This window comes from Myotis yumanensis, unplaced genomic scaffold (genome assembly GCF_028538775.1).
Source record: "Myotis yumanensis isolate MYYU_CA2020_CCGP unplaced genomic scaffold, mMyoYum1.0.hap1 SCAF_1, whole genome shotgun sequence".
In the NCBI taxonomy this organism is placed as follows: domain Eukaryota; kingdom Metazoa; phylum Chordata; class Mammalia; order Chiroptera; family Vespertilionidae; genus Myotis; species Myotis yumanensis.
The window spans coordinates 213,848,249-213,866,630 of NW_027223752.1; the positions used below are offsets into that span (position 1 = coordinate 213,848,249).

At 41.1% G+C, this 18,382-nt stretch overlaps 1 protein-coding gene across 7 annotated transcripts in view; it reads left to right on the plus strand.

Annotated features, from left to right (window-relative positions):
* Positions 1-18,382, plus strand: part of ATP8A1 (ATPase phospholipid transporting 8A1) — a 205,900-nt gene that overhangs the window by 98,601 nt on the left and 88,917 nt on the right. For all 7 annotated transcript variants that reach the window (XM_070397382.1, XM_070397375.1, XM_070397348.1 and 4 more), the window contains 3 exons: positions 842-911; positions 6,135-6,219; positions 8,592-8,731. In XM_070397382.1, coding sequence (XP_070253483.1) covers positions 842-911; positions 6,135-6,219; positions 8,592-8,731 — 295 coding nt within the window. The remainder of the gene's footprint in view (positions 1-841; positions 912-6,134; positions 6,220-8,591; positions 8,732-18,382) is intronic.

Genomic DNA, 18,382 nt, shown 5'->3' on the forward strand with positions numbered 1-18,382 from the left:
GCAATAGGAATAGACGTGGCGGGCGACATGTTTGAATTGTACATGCCCGTGAGATACACAAATGGAGGTGTCCGAGGTAGGCAGCTGGGTATGATGGCCGGGAGCATGAAAGAGAAGCCAGTGGGCGAAATAGAAACTCTGTAGTCGTGGGCCTGTCAATGGTGCCCAAAGCCATGGAGATGAGTTGGATCTGCTGGATATAAAATAGAGAATGAGGGAAACAAGAAAGGCCGAGGATTGAGCCGTGAGTAACTCCAAATTTAAGGGTTGGTTAGAAAAAGGGGGGAATTGGCCATGAGACTGCTTTGTGGTTAGAGAAGCAGAGGATAATGGCACGGAGCCAGCGGAAGAGGATGATTCCAGGATGATCATGGTCACCTGTGTGAGAAACTGCTGCCAAGTCAGCTCAGGGGAAGGTTGAAAAGCAGGTGTTGGATTGAGCCATTCCGTGCAGTGGTGAGGAGAGACTGTCATTTCTGTTTTTAGTGACATGCAGTTCATCCTAAAACATACCGGCTTGAATGTAGTTGTTGTTCTTTAATCTGAACACATTGGACCAGAGCTCTCCTCTACCCTGGTGGGTACTAACTCCAGCAGGTGTCTAGGGAGCTGTTTCGTAAATTATCCCTCCGGGGCAGCAGATGGTACCCCACGGCCTTGAAAAACGTAAAGGAACTTTCCGAGGTACCCAACTGCACACTCAGGGGATGGTGTGTATACGTGGTCACACTTTGGTCAAATTTATTTTTTCGGTGTGACCATTAAAGTATATGAGGCATGACAGACGTATCGATGCGTGTGCTCAGGATGATGACACGTTATGGAAAACCTTTTCTTCCAGCACCAGGAAAAGAATGTCGGTGATCGTTCGCACTCCATCCGGGAAGTTACGACTCTACTGCAAAGGAGCTGTAAGTTTTTATTTTTGTCTTTTGCAGGTTTGATTGATGATGGTTTATAATGTCTATGTTAAGCATTCTGCTGTGGAAATGTAACACAGATGTGTAGCATGAAGTTGCTGACATCCACTTTTGTTGGTGTTATATAGTAATAGTGTTTGGTCTCTTCTGGTGCAACGTGGAATTCCTTCTGGGTCAGTTTGGTGCTTTAAAAAAGTGTGGCCTAGGTTATTCATATAATTTAATTTTTGATACATAACATTTAAGGTTTATGTTACATAAAGAAGATAAGAGACACTTAAATACAGAAAATATTCTTAAATTGTATTAGAAAGGTAGTGATCCACACCAATTTTAATTTTTAAAGACCACTGAAATGGGGGGGATGGGGATTGGATCAGAATTACTGCTATAATTTCTTCACGTGGTGATCGCTATTTGTCTTGCATTGTTTTAAATTATAACAGAATTTTTAACTATTGGTTGGCTTTGGTATGTTGGCAGGTTAGATGCCAGAAACAGCAATAGGTCATTATAATTTAATTTTCCTAGTTAAAATATCTTTCCACGCATTGAAAAATAAGAAATCTACTGACCAGAGCCTTTTTTGTTGTTCTTAAAATTGGTTAGTATTTTCCTTCTGAATTATCCTTTTCAGGTACCTTAGTCTATTTGGACTAGTCAGGTAACGTACCAAGTTGGAACTTTGCAATTTTGAATATAATAAAAAACCTCACTTTAAAATTCCATGGAACTTGAAAATTGACCTTATTACGAAGCCCAAGCGTCTTACTTAATTCCTGTTGAGAGTGTTTTTCAATGCCTTGGTTTTAAAGCATTTGGTAGAACTACTTCGTGGTGTCTCATGAGTTTAGTCTTCGAATTCCTTTGGTTGTTGATCCAAACAATTAACATTTATTTGTTGTGTACATTTTATCTACTAGACTTTGAAATGGATTTGGATATAGGAAGATAAGACCCAAGACTTGTCAGGAGCTTAAGACTAGTCAGAGAAATATATATAAAGAGAAGATGAGAATACAATATTAAGGTATATTGTAAAGGTCGTCTGCATCTCCATGGTAACACTCAATGATAAGGGGATAAAGAGAGCCTTGAAGACCTCTCACTTTGAATGGAGGATGTAAAAGTGTCCAGTTTAGTATACCCAGCTCACATTTTGTCCTGCTTAGTTTTGAGTAATCTACCTAGAAATTTTGTTTGGGGAATTAAAGCATTGAATACAAAATAAAAACACTGGATTTCCTTTTTGAATAATCACGGACATCGTTGGCAAACATTAACTTGCTCATTGCATTGTTTTTCCCCATTTTCAAATTGGCTATGAAATGTGGTTAAATATTAAAAAGGCATAAGCATATAAAACAGCAAGGTAATTTGAGAACTACGTGTAGTTTGATAGGGAACAGCAGAATGTAAGGCTGGAAATGTGAGTTAGCTCATAGGTTTTTTGATGCCCAAGAACTTTTGTTTGTTTCTAGATTGTTCTAATGCCATTTAGGAAGATGTGTTAAGACAAGAAAGAGCTGTATATGGAGTTACCAGTTGAGGCTATTAGATGATAGTCCAGGCAAGAGTTGATAAGGATCTGAACCAAGTCAGATGCAGAGAGGACTGAGAGGACAGAGATTTAGGATTTAGTAACTGATTACATGTGGGTGATGAGGAAAGAGATGGTCTAGGATTATTGTCAGATTTCTACTTGGCTGAGTTTACTAACTGATACCACTTCCAAGATAGAGTGTTGGGGGCAACCTCTGGCCCATAAGGCAGAGATAACCTCGATTTCCTGGGGGAGGAAAACTGGGGTGCTGATACAGATTTAGGAGATAACAGTGTAGGTGGAAACTAAAAGCAGAAGATGGATGAGAACTCACAGGAAGAAAATATCACATGAAAGGAGAGCAGGACTAAAGGTGAAACTCAGAGGATCTGGGGGTGAGGGGAGACTGAAATTTGGAGGGGATGATTCCTTGGTAGAGTGAATAATCAACAGTGACAAGTGCAACATAGTACTTTAGTAATAAGCCAAAGAGGCCTGATACACAAAATTCGTGCAAAAGTAGGCCTTCCTTCCCCCGGCTGCCAGCACTGGCTTCCCTCTGGTACCCGGGACCCAGGCTTCCCTCTGGCCGCCATGGCTTCGTTCAGAAGGTCGTCCAGAAGGACGTCTGGTCTAATTAGCATATTATGGTTTTATTATTATAGAAGTCAATTAAGAAGCCATCACTAATACTTCCCAGTCAAGCTAGATAGTCTGTTCATACTTTGATGTATTTCCTCAATTCCAATATCATGGCAGTGATGGATAACAGTATGAGGAGAAAAAAGACAAAACCAGGCTCAAAGCAAGTAGGAACAGAAAGTCAAAGCAGTACATTGAAATGAAGCTTGAGCTGAGTGGGGTGGGAGTCCTAGGCCCTGGGTTTGGAATCAGGAAGGAGTGGCTGGAGATTGGTTTCTGTGGGGCGAAGGTGGCAAATAGTTCTCTCTGTAACATGCAGATGGGAGCCAACTTCCACTCCTTGAAGCTTAAGACAGCAGTGAGCTTCCCAGTGATGCAATGAGGCTAAGCAAAGCTCATGCCAACCTCTGCTGGGGAGTAGAGACCCAATAGATGGGGATGCAGGCAGAGAGGGAGAAAGCAAGACTGGAGTGTGGATGCACTCCAGTTGAAGTCATCTGTATGGACCAGTCTAGCAAAGGATGTCTAGAGTACAACATGATAAAAAAATAATTTTTTATTTTCAATCTATATATATAATAGAGAAGTATGCTAATTAACCGGGACACTGTACTGGACAGGAGGTTGCGTGCGCAGCGTGGGGGGCGGGGTGGCAGGGGCCTCCGCATGCCTGCACTGGTTGAAAACCTGATCAGCAGCGGCTGCAGCTGCTTCAAGGGCCAGAGAGTGAGGCAGGGCCGCGTGATTTCGAATTGCACGCTAGGCTCCTAGTTATTTATATTAAAAAATAAATTGGGGGAGGGGAGAATGGGCTACCTGTAAGATAAATTAGAAACCATAAATAAATTTAAGAAAGAATGTCAGTAAATGGAATAAACTCTAGATTAGACAGAGCCGAAGAGGTGGGAGTGGAATTAGCGAATTAGACGATCGCACCTGAAGAGTTCCTCTAGAACAGGGGTGGGGAACCTTTTCTCTGCCAAGGGCCATTTGGATATTTATAACATCATCTGGGGGCCACACAAAATTATCAACTGATAAATTAGCCTGAAAACAAAATACACATTATCAATGTGTATTTACTTTTCACATGTAAGGATGGCCAACTGTGATTGTCACTTAAAAACATGCCATACGATTCATGCAGGAAGTCATGTTCTGTCCCCTGCTTTCCTCCACGCCTTGAAGAGGGCAGAAAATTCTCCTGTTCTGAGCATCAGTTTCTCCGACCAGAATGCTTGGCTGCTTTGCAGAATTTCCTCTCCCCAGCCCTATTATCACTTTTGTTTACATGATTTTAATCATTTAAAAGATTTTCTTAGCTTTAAAATGGCCTGGGAGGGTTGGGGGGTGGATAAGAGATCAACCGAAGGACTTGTATGCATGCATATAAGCATAACCAATGGACACAAGACACTGGGGGGTATGGGAGGCTAGGGGAAGGTCAAGGGGAGAAAAAAAAAGGAGACATATGTAATACTCTTTGTAATACTTTAAGCAATAAAACAATTAAAAATAAATAAAAATTAAAAAGAGTAGAAAGAAAAAAATAAAATAAATTGATAGTCCCCCCCAATAAAATAAAATAAATAAAATGACCTATTTTAATTTCATTGAAAATGTCATTAGTCTCTGGGGAAAAAAAAAAAGTTCCTAAGGTATACCTTTCATTCTCAGAAAGGAGCCATGCGGGGAAATTATCGTTTCCTTTGCTTTGCCCCCCCTTCCCATCCCGCCACTGAAAAATGAAAAGAAATTCCTAATTGAGGCCGGGAATACTCCATCTGCTCTGAGGTCAGTGGGTTCTGCTGCTCCCAAGGGCTCTAAATCATCGTCCATTAGTCTGCTTCCAGCGCAGCCCTGAGACCAGAGACCCCGGCGTGGGGAATACCACTGAGAAAGTAATTGCAGGTAAATGATTTATTTTTTCCTGGTCTAATAAAACCAGGAAGGCCAAATACTAAAATTCTTAAAATGTTCAACCCAGGCCAAAGAGTAACTGAAGGAACAATAGGCAGTTTACAAAGGGGCAAGACTTCGAGAAACATACGTGGTCCGTGAAGTTAAAGCAGAAAGGGGCTTTAAAGAGAATCCAGGAATTGGGTTTTACAGGCTAAGGAAATGGAGTTTGCCAGCTAAAGTGACACAGTGAGAAGTACATAGCTCTGTGGTGATGCTGGGTGTGTCCACGATTCTCCCTACTCTACCCGCCAGCCCTCTCAGTGGATTTAGACCCGTGTCTCTCAGAATCCTTCTGTCAGCACGGTCCCATCAAAGGTGCCGTTACCACGAAAAGGTTAGGAGTGAATGAGTTTGGCATAGCCATATAGTCCCCTTAGAGATGCATCACACACAGTAGCATCTTATTATTTTTTAAAATGTGTTTATATTTCAGAGAGGAAGGGAGAAGGAGAGAGAGCCAGAAACTTCAGTGATGAGAGAATCATTGATGGGTTGCCTCTTGCATGCCCCCCACTGGGGATTGAGCCCACAACGCAACCCAGCAGGTGCCCCGACCAGGAATCGAGTCCTGACCTCCTGGTTCATAGGTCGATGCTCAACCACTGAGCCACACCGGTCAGGCCACAGTAGCATTTTAAAGGCTCTGGGAAGTTGCAGCAGGGCAGGCTCTTCAGCATTGAACTTTTTGAGGCTGGACCATTCTTCCTCGTGCACCTGTGAACACTGCCGTGTTCTGCACAACCTTCAGAGACGGGGGTGGGGTAAGGAGTGGGGTAGAGATCCTGCAGCATGTAGAAGGTGACGTGTTGATAGAATATGAGATCTTGAATGTTGGAATGACTACACATTTATTCAGAGGAAAAAGATGAAAATATTGGACTAAAACCTTATTCGTTATTGTCATTATGAAAATGGTATTATTCAGGAGCAATCTTCTATGCTTTAAAACCAATGCTTAAAGTGATTGGTTGTTTTTATATGGATTTGCTACCGATAATGTTGCGAATATCAACTTTATTGAACTCAGAATACTTAGTTTAATTTTATACCTTCTGTTTGTTTCCCAGGACACCGTCATTTATGACCGACTGGCAGAGACTTCAAAATTCAAAGAAATTACCCTAAAACATTTAGAGCAGTTTGCTACAGAAGGTGAGTGTACTATTGTAATAAAGCATGATTAAATGTTTTTAAAGTCATAGACTACCGATATCCTGTGGGATCATTGTTATTATTTTACTTAGAGATTCCTGAAGCAAGATAATGATTAAGGTTGATTATTTACATCATACTATATGCTATTCCCACCCATTATTTTTATTTTGCTTTCCTGTATTTATTAAAATTTTAAGAAACTTTGTCCCTTTGGTGTAGTAGGTACAGAACCTATAAATTGGTCCACTTTCGAGAATCGGCACTATTTACAGTTTAAATATTTGACTTTGTATCTCAAGCAATAAAGAAGGAAAAGAAACGAGAGGCAAAGAACTGGGTATTCTAATCTGAATAAAAAAATAGAAGAAACGAATAAACCTGTATAACCTATTAAAATAGTTACTCAATTCAGTTTCAACTCGAGAGTTTTCTTAAGCCCCTGCCGCCCACCAGCCTCTGTGTGAGGCCTGAGAATCTGTGGTAAACATACTCAATGCTCCTTCTCCATCCTACGGAAATGTGTGATCCCTGGGACAAAACAGTGCATACCCTCAGGGAGCTGATCTAGGGTAGAGGAAAGGAAGGGAGAGTCAACCAATACCAGGCTCAGTTATACAAAATCTGTAGAGTCTTAACTCTAAACTTAATATAAGTTGTTCGAGCTGCATCTAACTTCCCATCTAACTTTCACTCTTGTCTCGGGCTGGAACCCGTGCCAGTGGCACCAAGCCTGACCTCGGATCAAATCCTTCTTCCTCTTAATCCGAACTGTGAAAAGACCGGAATGTTTCAAAGCACTAGGCTTTGAAAAGCAAGGACATAAATAACCTCCCAATTCTCCTCCAAAAATGCAAGAACTTGGAGACACTCACGTCCATAGCGTTCAGATTCCTTAAGGCGCAGCCTCCGAGGGCTCGGCAGGTGTAACTACCCAGCATGCAGCGCAGGCTCCCAATCAATGGAGCATCTTCCCTCTCTAGTTGTGATGTTAAAGACATGCCAGCACCCAGACAGTTCAAATGGTCATGGCCTCCGCCTCCACCCCATTCTTCCTGGCCCTGGTCTGAACACACTTCGACTCCATGGCTTCCCCACAGTAAGTCTCCAGCCAAGTTTCCGAAAGAGAGAAACATGTCCTAATATGGCCCCAGAGATTTCAGTTCCTCTCGGTGATCGGGCCATAGACAGCCCTGCTGCTTTCTGGGACAGCAGAGTCCTCCGGGCACTTGACGTCCTGTGTTCTTCGTTTCCTGTTTCTGACATGTTCCCCGGCCATGGTTTATTGACCCGAGATGACTAGCACCTAGTCTTCTGAGAGGTCAGTGAACCTGAGCGAGGGCCTTGTCTTTTCGGGAACCTGGTTAACTGCATTGGTCATGGCTGACAGGTGTTTTGCCTCTTCCTTGTTTTTCTGGCTGAAGGTAGCCTCCAGGTGAGTTATGAAATTGAAAGACACTGAGCCCTGGGAACAGGTCCCCTCAAACATCAGCTTTGACTGTTTTCCACAGGCTGTTTCCGATGGTTTTTTGTCACTAGTCCTGTTTTTTTTAAGACTCTTTATAACTATAAATTTATAGTGGTGAAAAGCAATAATAAATACAACCCTGACCCAGTGAGAGGAAGGTGGCTCTCCCAGTGGACCTCATTGGGGTCTCTCTTCCTCTCTTCATAAGCATCTAGGAAGCCAGTATGATGAGCCGGCCACTGTGCTCAGAACTGGAGTTATAGATACGGAAGGTCCCTGCCCTCCAGGAGTGCTAAGCTAATGTAGGAGAAAATAATAATAATAATAACGAAACATTGCCATTCACACCATAGCAGTGTTTTGGGGATTTCTGACCAGGCTTGGAGGGGGGCCGGGTGTCTGGGTGAGAGGAGGATGCTTTAAAGAGGTGATTTTAAGAATTGAGTCTTAAAGTAGATGCAAAACAGACAGTGGAAGTGGAAGAGAATTGGAGAAGGTGTGATGCAGAAAAAGTGACCGCGAAGGCCCTGGTGTATAGGAAGTGAATGGCAGAGAATGGGGTTGAAAACAATGCTATAGGGTGAGTGGGTTTGGAGTTCTTTCTGGGGAACGAATGAAAGATTTCAAGCAAAGGCATAACCTGATAAAATTAGGTTTTAAGAAAGTCATTCTAGCCATGGAGGATAGATTGAAGGAGCTGGGAATTAAAATAAGGGTGCCAATTTTAAAGGCTAGGGAAATATTAATACACATTTACGCTAAGGTTTGTCATTCTTGAATTGGACTTCAACATGTTGCAATTAAATCAATGTGTCCTAAATAAGACGTTGTTAAATAAAAATGGAAGGGTCAGACTCCTGAATAAAATTTTATTTGGTGTTGAGGTGCATGCTCCCTTTTTCAGGGTTAAGAACTTTATGCTTCGCTGTGGCTGAGATTTCAGAGAGTGACTTTCAGGAGTGGCGAGCAGTCTATGAGCGCGCGTCCACCGCTGTGCAGAACCGGCCGCTCAAGCTCGAGGAGAGCTATGAGTTAATCGAAAAGGTGCGTGGAAGGCTGTTCTGTTCATATAGAACGTGTGGTTTCCAGGAAACTTCCGTCTTCACTCATGGGGCTAATAAAATAAAAACCAAAGTATCTTTGACACCCCACTTACTGCTGAATCTCCTCTATGCTAAGCACTGACAGACCTTAATACCAGTTAAGGTTTTTGCTGAAAAGTCTCTGGAATGACTTTGTATGGATCTTTACTCATGACACAGTTGTGGAGCTAAAACTCAAAGGTAGTTTAGTCTAGCAATACTCCTTGCCTTGCCGCGTATGTATTCCATTGCTTCTGTATCACCCAAGGTACATATGCCGCACTCCACGCACACGGATGTGCACTTAGGCACGCAAGTGACATATACATGCATGTGTACATATAGTTAATGAACGTGTATAGTATGTAATTCAAAATAACAGAGTAAATATTTGGTAGCTAATAATAAAGAATGTGTCAGCCAGTGTTCACTTTTATGCATCCATCATTTCTGTCACAACTAAAAATACCTCATTTTTCTATCCAACCAACCAAGGCTATTCAGCCCAAAAGTGATGGATACGCTATAATTGATACTGTTTAAGTAGAAAGAAATCTTTCTTCCTTAATTAATATCAACAAACATTTTTACATAGTACTTACTATGTCCCGGGTGCTATTTGTAGCACTTGAATCTATTTAATCTTCACTATACTGCTTTGAGGTAGGTGCCATTAATTATCCCAATTTTACAAATGAAGGATCAAGGCAACAGAGAGGTTAAGTAATTTGGCTGAGATTACACAGCGCCTAAGAGGACAGAATTCTCACTCTGGCTCCAGAATTCATGCTCTTAGCCACACAAGCATCTTCATTCTAACCTTTAACTTTACATTAAGTAACTTCCTAAGTACATTATTCCCTCAACTGTACTCGTGTATACTGTGTAGAATGAAGCTTCCTGTTGGTTACAGTTTATTGGATCTTGCTTTCAGGCGAGTAAAAGCCAGCATTTCCCCCTCCCACTCCCCGTGTGCCCTCCCCTCTGGGAACGCTCATGCTCCAACTGCAGGCGGTTTCTCTGTTGGAAACAGTTGCTGTCTGTGACTCTAGATCTCGTCCTCCTGTCTCCTCGGTGGATAATGATCACTTTATTTGTTTCTCCCTTGTATTTGAACTGTAGATGTGCACACATAGCAGGAGGCTTGTTACCAATCAACTTATTGAATTTCTCTTTTTTTTCCTAACACGCTCATATATGATTATGCCTTGGGGTATTATGTGGTGAAATAAAATAATATTTTATTGGTGAGGCCATGACCATAATCTCTTTCAATCTCGTCAACCAAAGTCACATGTCTTAAAGCACTAATGGTATTGATTTGTAATCTTCTGCTTTTCTTATTCTTCAAGAAGTAAGGAAATAAAGCTTTACCCTGTTTGGAAATTCTCCTGTCTCCTTTTCTACACAGCCTGAAAATAAGGTAGCCAGCCTTTTCCCACATGCTAGTGAGATAGCATTAATAATCAATAAGTGACAAGAAAATATTTGAAGATGGATTTTAGATATTAAATGGTGTTTCTATGTGCAGCATACTGTAGGGAATTCTGGAATTGAATCTTTAATCTGGATGTCCCATAATTTCTAGATTAGATTTTGTAGGTTAAACAGTGGTCATGGTGGTGTGGTGTGTGTGTGTTTGTGAGTGTACGTGTGTGTGTCATACCTGTTTTTAGAAGCCTTGTGATTTCCATCTTTAAATGAAATAGATGTTTCACCTTTTACCAGCAGATGGCGACGGTGAGTCACATTGAAATTTAAGTTGCCTGGGGAAATCCATAACGTGTGTATTTTTAGTTTACAAATACAGAAGCCTCCCTGACCACCGCCTCTTACCTAAAATAAATTGAAAAGGTAATTTATAGCTAATTGCTCATTAGTTTGTGATAAGCTCTGGTCTCTAAGTTTTACGGAAAAATCTAAGACCCAGAAAGCTTAAGGTTGCCTGGTTCAGCCAGCTTGTTTCAAATTAGAATTGGTTTCCTAATTCATCCCTACCCCTAACACCATCGTTTCATCCATTTATTCAGATCAGGTGGTTAATAGATGTTAGTTACCAGGGATGCACAAGCAAATCAGCAATACGCAGCATGGCCCTCTCAGCAGCTTCCTTAAGGGTGTCTGAAGGGGGGAGGCGTGACTCGCAAACTTGATCCAAAGGAAACTTTCAGACAGGTGGCCGCTTTTGAAATGAGCCTCAAAAGATTATTTTACCAGGTAAAGGGGAGCAGAGGTCCTTTTAGGAGAAAGAATAGGCACAGTGATAAGAAGGGAAGTCTTTGCAACTGAGAGCTGGTTTTCTGAAAAGTGCTTTTCCCGCCGAATCCGGTTTGGCTCAGTGGATAGAGCGTCGGTCTGCGGACTGAAAGGTCCCAGGTTCGATTCCGGTCAGGGGCATGTACCTGGGTTGCGGGCACCTCCCCAGTGGGAGATGTGCAGGAGGCAGCTGATCGATGTTTCTCTCTCATCGATGTTTCTAACTCTCTATCTCTCACCCTTCCTCTCTGTAAAAAATCAATAAAATATATATATATATATATTTTTTTTTTTTTAAAGTGCTTTTCCCAACCCTGATCGCCTTGGTACCTCTAGAGCAGCGGTTCTCAACCTGTGGGTTGAGACTCCTTCGGGGGTCGAACGACCCTTTCACAGGGGTCGCCTAAGACCATCGGAAAACACATATATAATTACATATTGTTTTTGTGATTAATCACTATGCTTTAATTATGTTCAATTTGTAACAATGAAATTGGGGATCACCACAACATGAGGAACTGTATTAAAGGGTCACGGCATTAGGAAGGTTGAGAACCACTGCTCTAGAGCCAGGTGATACCATGTCTTCATTAGTCTGAGCTCCTGTGTTATGTTAAAACCAGCCAGGCTTCGAATTCAATGGGATCTCGGGGTGGTGACTGCCACCAAAGCCACCTAGGGAGGCAGGTCTCAACCTCAGACCACAGACCCTGCTGCTGCATCACCCTGGCTTACACATAGCTCTCAGTCTTACCATTCATCCACTGGCTTCTTCTTTGGCTGTTTTAATGGAGACATGTTGATTATGTAATCTTTTTAAATATGATTGGAATTGATTTTTTATGTAGAACATAACAGTGGCCTTACCACATTAGATAGTAAATTTTAAACTGAGAGTGGTTTGCAAATATCTCTCTCTCATCCTATTTTCCAAACAAAATATTGCCTGAATCAGTGCATGAATCCATGCGCCGGGCCTCTAGTATGCATATAAAATCTTTAGTTAATCTCTTCCCACCCTCCCCACTTCCCTCTGAGATTCATTAATCTGTTCCATGTTTCCATGCCTATGCATTGAGCATCTGCCCCCTGGTGGTCAGTGCGCATCATAGCTACCAGTCGAATGGTCATATATATACTAGGTGTACCAGTTAATAATGTGGATTTTTTTCAATAGATGGAGTTAAACATATGTTGATATATGTATGATTTGATATGTATGCTATTTTGTTGTATTGACAACAAGCTTAAAAACTTCATATGTCAAATTTGCTGAAGGTGTTAACATCATAGATATGTTTACGCTTAAAAATGTCGAATTTCGTTCTAACCAGTTTGGCTCAGTGGATAGAGCGTCAGCCTGTGGACTGAAGGGTCCCAGGTTCGATTCCAGTCAAGGGCATGTACCTTGGTTGCGGGCACATCCCCAGTAGGGGGTGTGCAGGAGGCAGCTGATCGATGTTTCTCTCTCATCGATGTTTCTAACTCTCTATCTTTCTCCCTTCCTCTCTGTAAAAAATCAATAAAATATACTTTTAAAAAATGTTGAATTTCGTGCCAAAAAAAGAGCATTTGCAGGAAGTTTTAATTCATTATTTTGAAGAAAAAGTTATCATATACTTCGGGAAGCTTATGGTGAATGTGCTCCATCTCAAGATACTTGTGAACACTGATTTAAACACTTTAAAAGTGATGATTTCTATGTGAAAGACAAAGAACATCCAGGTCAACCGAAAAAGTTTGAAGACCAACAATTACAAGCATTATTGGATGAAGATGCATGTCAAACTCAAAAACAACTTGCAGAAAGATTAAACGTTGTTCAGCAAACAATTTCTGATTGTTTACAAGCAATGGGAAAGGAAAATGGGTGCCACATCAACTAAAAGAAAGACAAATGGATAACCAAAAAGTCATCAGTAAAATGTTGCTTCAAGGGCACAAAAGAAAGTCTTTTTTGCATCAAATTGTGACTGGCGATGAAAAGTGGATTTATTTTGAGAATCCCAAATGCACAAAATCATGGGTTGATCCAGGTCAACCATCAACATGGACTGCAAGGCCAAATCGCTTTGGAAAGAAGACAATGCTCTGCATATGGTGGGATCAGGAAGGTGTGGTGTATTATGAGCTTCTAAAACCAAGTTAAACAGTTAATACTGATTGCTGCTGACAACAAATAATCAATTTGAACCATGCTTTGATCGTGAAATGACCAGAATGTGCCAGAAGACACAGCAAAGTAATTTTGCTTCATGATAATGCACCATCACACACTTCAAAACCAGTTAAAGACACGTTAAAAGATCTTGCCTGGGAAGTATTAACCCACCCGCCATATTCACCAGACCTTGCTCCTTCAGATACCACTTGTTCCTATCGATGGCACACACACTTTCTGAGCAGCACTTCAAAACGTACGAAGAAGTGGAAAACTGGGTCTCTGAATAGTTTTCCTCAAAACAAGAAAAGTTCTATTGTGATGGTATCCACAAATTACCTGAAAGATGGGGGAAATGTGTAGCTAGCGATGGACATTATTTTGAATAAAGCACTTTTGATGTTTCTCTTGAAATTATCGTGTTTTCTTTGATTACAAAATCCGCCATTATTAACCAGTACAGCTGGTATGTAACAGTTAAAAGTAAGGCTGTTCTGCTTAAAGAGCGGAGAGGCTCAGAGAAGCCCACCTGTCTCCCTTCCTCCTCCACCTTGCCCTCATCATGGTCATGAGCACAACTCTGGGGCTCCACTGAGCACAGCTTACAAACCTAATACTATCCCGTCTGGGTGGGAAGTGTGTAGAACATGTGCTTCTCAAAATGACTATGGACATCTTCCCTCACTTTTCAGCAAAAGTCAGGAATAATGGGGTGTTTCTGAGCCTATTTGAATGAATAATGCAGAGTGCCATTGACTTGTTCATGGAATGTCATAATAAAGACATTCAAAATTTGAAAGATTTGTAGAGCTTTTCCTGAAAACAGGAATATTTTTCACATGTAACAAAAGGAGTGAAAATTTTATAATGTGATTAAGGTTGTACTTTTAAACCCTGCTGTCTGTCTTATCCCTTCGATGTTTGTTCAAACAAGTAATTCAGTTTTTAAAATAACAGCCTTAGTCCCTTGGGGAATCTATAACTTTTAGCATAGCTGGAAAAAAAATGCAAATAGGCCAAAAACATCCAAGAAGATACTGACATTTGTCCCTTGGTTCTGTGCTTTGTCGCTTGCAAGCACTAGAATGCATTGAGGAAAGAGGACTTGGGGGAGGGGGAGTCCTCGGATATTGTTATCCCTATTGACAGTCACTGTTAGATGAGAAGATTTAGGACTTTCACGTTCATCTATAAAACTTCATCTCTGCTACAAGATGGTACAATCTGGGCACATTTCGACTGTAAACTTTTCCGAATTTAAAAAAGAATCCTCATGCTATAGATTATTTCAAGATGGTACCGAACCATCTTGTTTCTGTTACTAAATACAGGCCAAGAGGTGACCTGTATTACTAGGAAGGCAAAATTATTCAAGAACAAGAATATCGTTAAAATGCAAAACAGGTTATTAGCGTCGTATCAGGTACTTGAAGTGTCCTGGCCCCATTTTCAGAGAGTTGTCGCATCCCCCTGGGTGTGTGGACGGTAACACCTCTTTGTCTCTCTCAGTCACAGCTTGAGAGAATTTACAGTTGTCTCATGCTTCCCCACAGCACACTTGAGCTGTTTTCCTTCTTTAACCTTATTCTTTTGAAAGGTAATTAATGTATTTGGACTTGTAACTTTAGATTATGAAACCGCTGTTGTGTTGGTCTATATTTTTAAAACTCAGATTTTTTTTTGAAATTAAATTAAGCATTCATTTATTTGTTTTTGGTCAGGAATAATATCAAATAAGTAACCGAATAATTATGAAGCTTTTTGCTTCAATACCAGTGGCTTCTCTGTAATTTCTCACCTTCTTTGATCTGCCATTTTACCTTTATTCCAACATATTTCTAAGACGTATAGATTTCCACCCTCATACTGTACTGCTGGGTTCCTTTGAAAATTAATGGTACAGAGGGCTGTGATCTTCCTTATCAGGGAAGATACCTTAATTAAACCGTTGGTTGAAATACGAAGGTATGCCTTCGTGGTAAATATAGTCTTTGAAAATTTTGTTATATTTATTTGCTTCAGTAGACAAATTCAATTATATCTTTAGCATTGCATAAATTACAAATTAATCACTTCTCATGTTTATGAAAGCAAATTATTTGTCTTGAGCACGACAGAGCAGAGAATGAGATACTAGACCTGCCTAGATTGGGCAGTGACTGAAGCAGTATTTCCTCAGATAAAGTTCTTCTTTCCTTTTCTGCTGTATTCTGACTGCTCCACTGACCAGCTGTCCCCATCTCTCTCTCTCTCTGTCCTCCGGCCTCCCTATTGCCTGAGACACAACAATATTAAAATTGGGCCAATCAATAACCCTATAGTGGCCCTTACGTGTTCAAGTGAGAGGAAGGTTGAATCTATTCAGCAGACTTCCTCGTTTTCTCATTTTAAGAAATGGCCACAGCCACCCCAGCCTCCAGGAACCACCACCCTGATCAGTCAGCAGCCTTCAACACTGAGGCAAGTCCCTCTACCAGCAAAAATATTACGATTCACCGAAGGCTCAGATGATGTTTAGCAATTTTTAACAATAAAGTACTTTTTCATTAAGGTATGTACATTGTCTTTTCGGACATAATGCTTTATTGCACACTTAATAGATTGCAATATAGTGTGAACATAACTTTTATATGCACTAGGAAACCAAAAAAATCATATGGCTCGCTGTATTGGAACATTCACTTTATTGTGGTGGCTGCACCCTAACCTGCAATGCCTCCATGGTATGCCTGTAACCAGAAGGCTGTATTTTGGCATCATCTAGCTGTCCTTTGAGTCAAATAGCGGTATTGTGTTTTACACACATTTTTTTAATTTATGGTTAATGTGTGTCCTTCACTAGAATGAAGCTTCATGAGGGAGGGACTGTCTTTATGGCGTTCATTTCTGTATCGTTAGTGCCTGCTTCTCTGGCCTCTGTTAATCACTGAATAAATATTCGACAGATAAATGAATGATTCAGTTAAATGATTTATTCAGAAGCTACATTTATTTAGTAGGTGCTTGCTTAATGGAAGCCTGATTCCTGTTACTAATGTAGTTCATGCTTTCTGTACATCAAGGATGTTGGTATCCATGTGTTGTCACTAAGGATTAATTTAGGGACATGTTAGCCTGGCTGGCGTGGCTCGGTTGGTTGAGCATCACCCTGTGCACCAAATGGTTGCCGGTTCTATTCCTGGTCAGGGCATATACTTGGGTTGTGGGCCCGGTCCCTGATTGGGGCACATACAGAAGGCAACCGATTGATGTATCTCTCTCTCCCTCCCTTGTCCCTTCCTCTCTCTCTCTGAAATCAATACAAATATACTTTTTAAAAAAACATTCAAAATGTAGGGATGTATTTGAAAAGGAGCTAATAATTTTCAAGAATGCATTCTATAGAAATTTAGACTCTATCATTTAAAAAACCTGTCCCTCACGTTATGCCATATGTGAATGTGAGAAGCATATAGTGAGAAAGATTCAACAAATGGCCAGATGCATGTCAGGTTCCGTTCTGGGCCCTGGAGCACAGCAGGGGAAAAGGAAAAATCCTCATGGTGCGAGGTAGGCCTACACTTATATACTGAAAATATAATTTCAGACAGGGCTTAGTGCCCTGGGCACTGAGGTTGGGCATTGAGGTAGTGATCTTTTTTACATTATTTCCTTTACTCCTCCCCAAAATATGGTCAACACTTCTGGGATTTTTTTTTCCAAGACTGCCTTGATGTGGCAGAAGATAGATCAACCATTACGCTCAGCGTGACTAAATACAACAGTGCAGTGCCCTTTGCAACACGTGGCAGCCAGTGGTTTGGGGGATTCCTAAAGAAACCTAAAACTTAATGGAAAACAGGAATTTCTTGAACATTTATGACTGCCAAGTCCGCAGTAACTTCTGTATTAAAATGGAATGCTCCTTCAGATAAAAGTACCACTTCTAAGTAGCTGCAAATATCACTTTCATTTGTACTAAAAAGTGCCATGTACTAGATGAAAATCTGTATGATGTACTGGTGATGTGGTGGTTTAGCATTCCATTAGTTTCCTGTTTCACTGTTTGCTTGCGAACATTTGCAGTCTGTCAGCTCGTCTACTAATAAGACCTGCAACTTTTTGAGCATCTACTAAGCTCCAAGTCCTTGGCTCTTTACCCTGATTGTCTCGTTCAGGGGCCTCTAGAATCGGATACACAAGACGATCCACTGGAGTGAGCAAGAAAATGTTATAACTTCTGTTTCAACTTCTGTGTGATGTCATCTTTTTTATAATTTCTGTTTTTGCATTTTTAATGCAGTATATAATTTATTAATAACAGCACAAATATGTTATACAAAAATATAGCAGTGTCATAAATAAGTACTCAACATTTTTTCCTAGCATACTGTTACACCCCCCCCCACACACACAAACACACAAATCTTTGAGAGGACTGATCTAATTTCATCCTCAAAACAGCTTTCTTAAATTCGTGTCATTGGCCTTCCCTTGCTGATGGAGAAGTTTTTAGGTAAGTTAAGTTACTTGCTGAAGGACACATACCAGTGGTTGGCAGAGTAGGGATTCAAATCCCAGCTCTGTCTGAACTCCATGCTATTTTGCCGGCTGGGTTTAGAAGAAAGCAAGAATGTATGTAAAGCAGAGTAGATATGGAAAACAGAACCTGACCAAAAGTGTAGCTGTGTGATCCCTAGGTGGGCCCTTGGAGGGCGGGGGGCATTGACGAGTTCAGGATACAGCCACTTAGCAAGGCAGCCTAGCCTCTGTGTACTCCTGGGATGTACTGTGTGTCATGGGATGTACTCCTGTCCTTTCAAATGAAGCTGGAAATATGCTCTTCATAATTTTCTCTCAACTCGTCTCTAGAATCTTCTTGTTTAAAGTACTTAAGATTTCCTTAGAACTCCAATCCCATGCTTCTCCCTGCTGGCCTGACAGATTTCCTCCTAGGAACGCTTCGTGGTAGACTTTCCGCCCTGGGTATTGCTGTCTTCTCAACTCAGATAAGATGGATGTGTTGTTTTTGCAGGCTACACCCAATCGCCTCTCAAATCCTGATTCTTTTCAGCTGGGTGTGTGAATTCTGGCTTTGTTTGGAACACCCTTAGCTGTGTGAGAGTTCAAATATAATTTCTATGGTTCAAAAAGCACTAAGTTAAAGCCTACTTCTTGGCCTTGAAACAGTTAACCGATGGCAGGCCAATGCGCCAT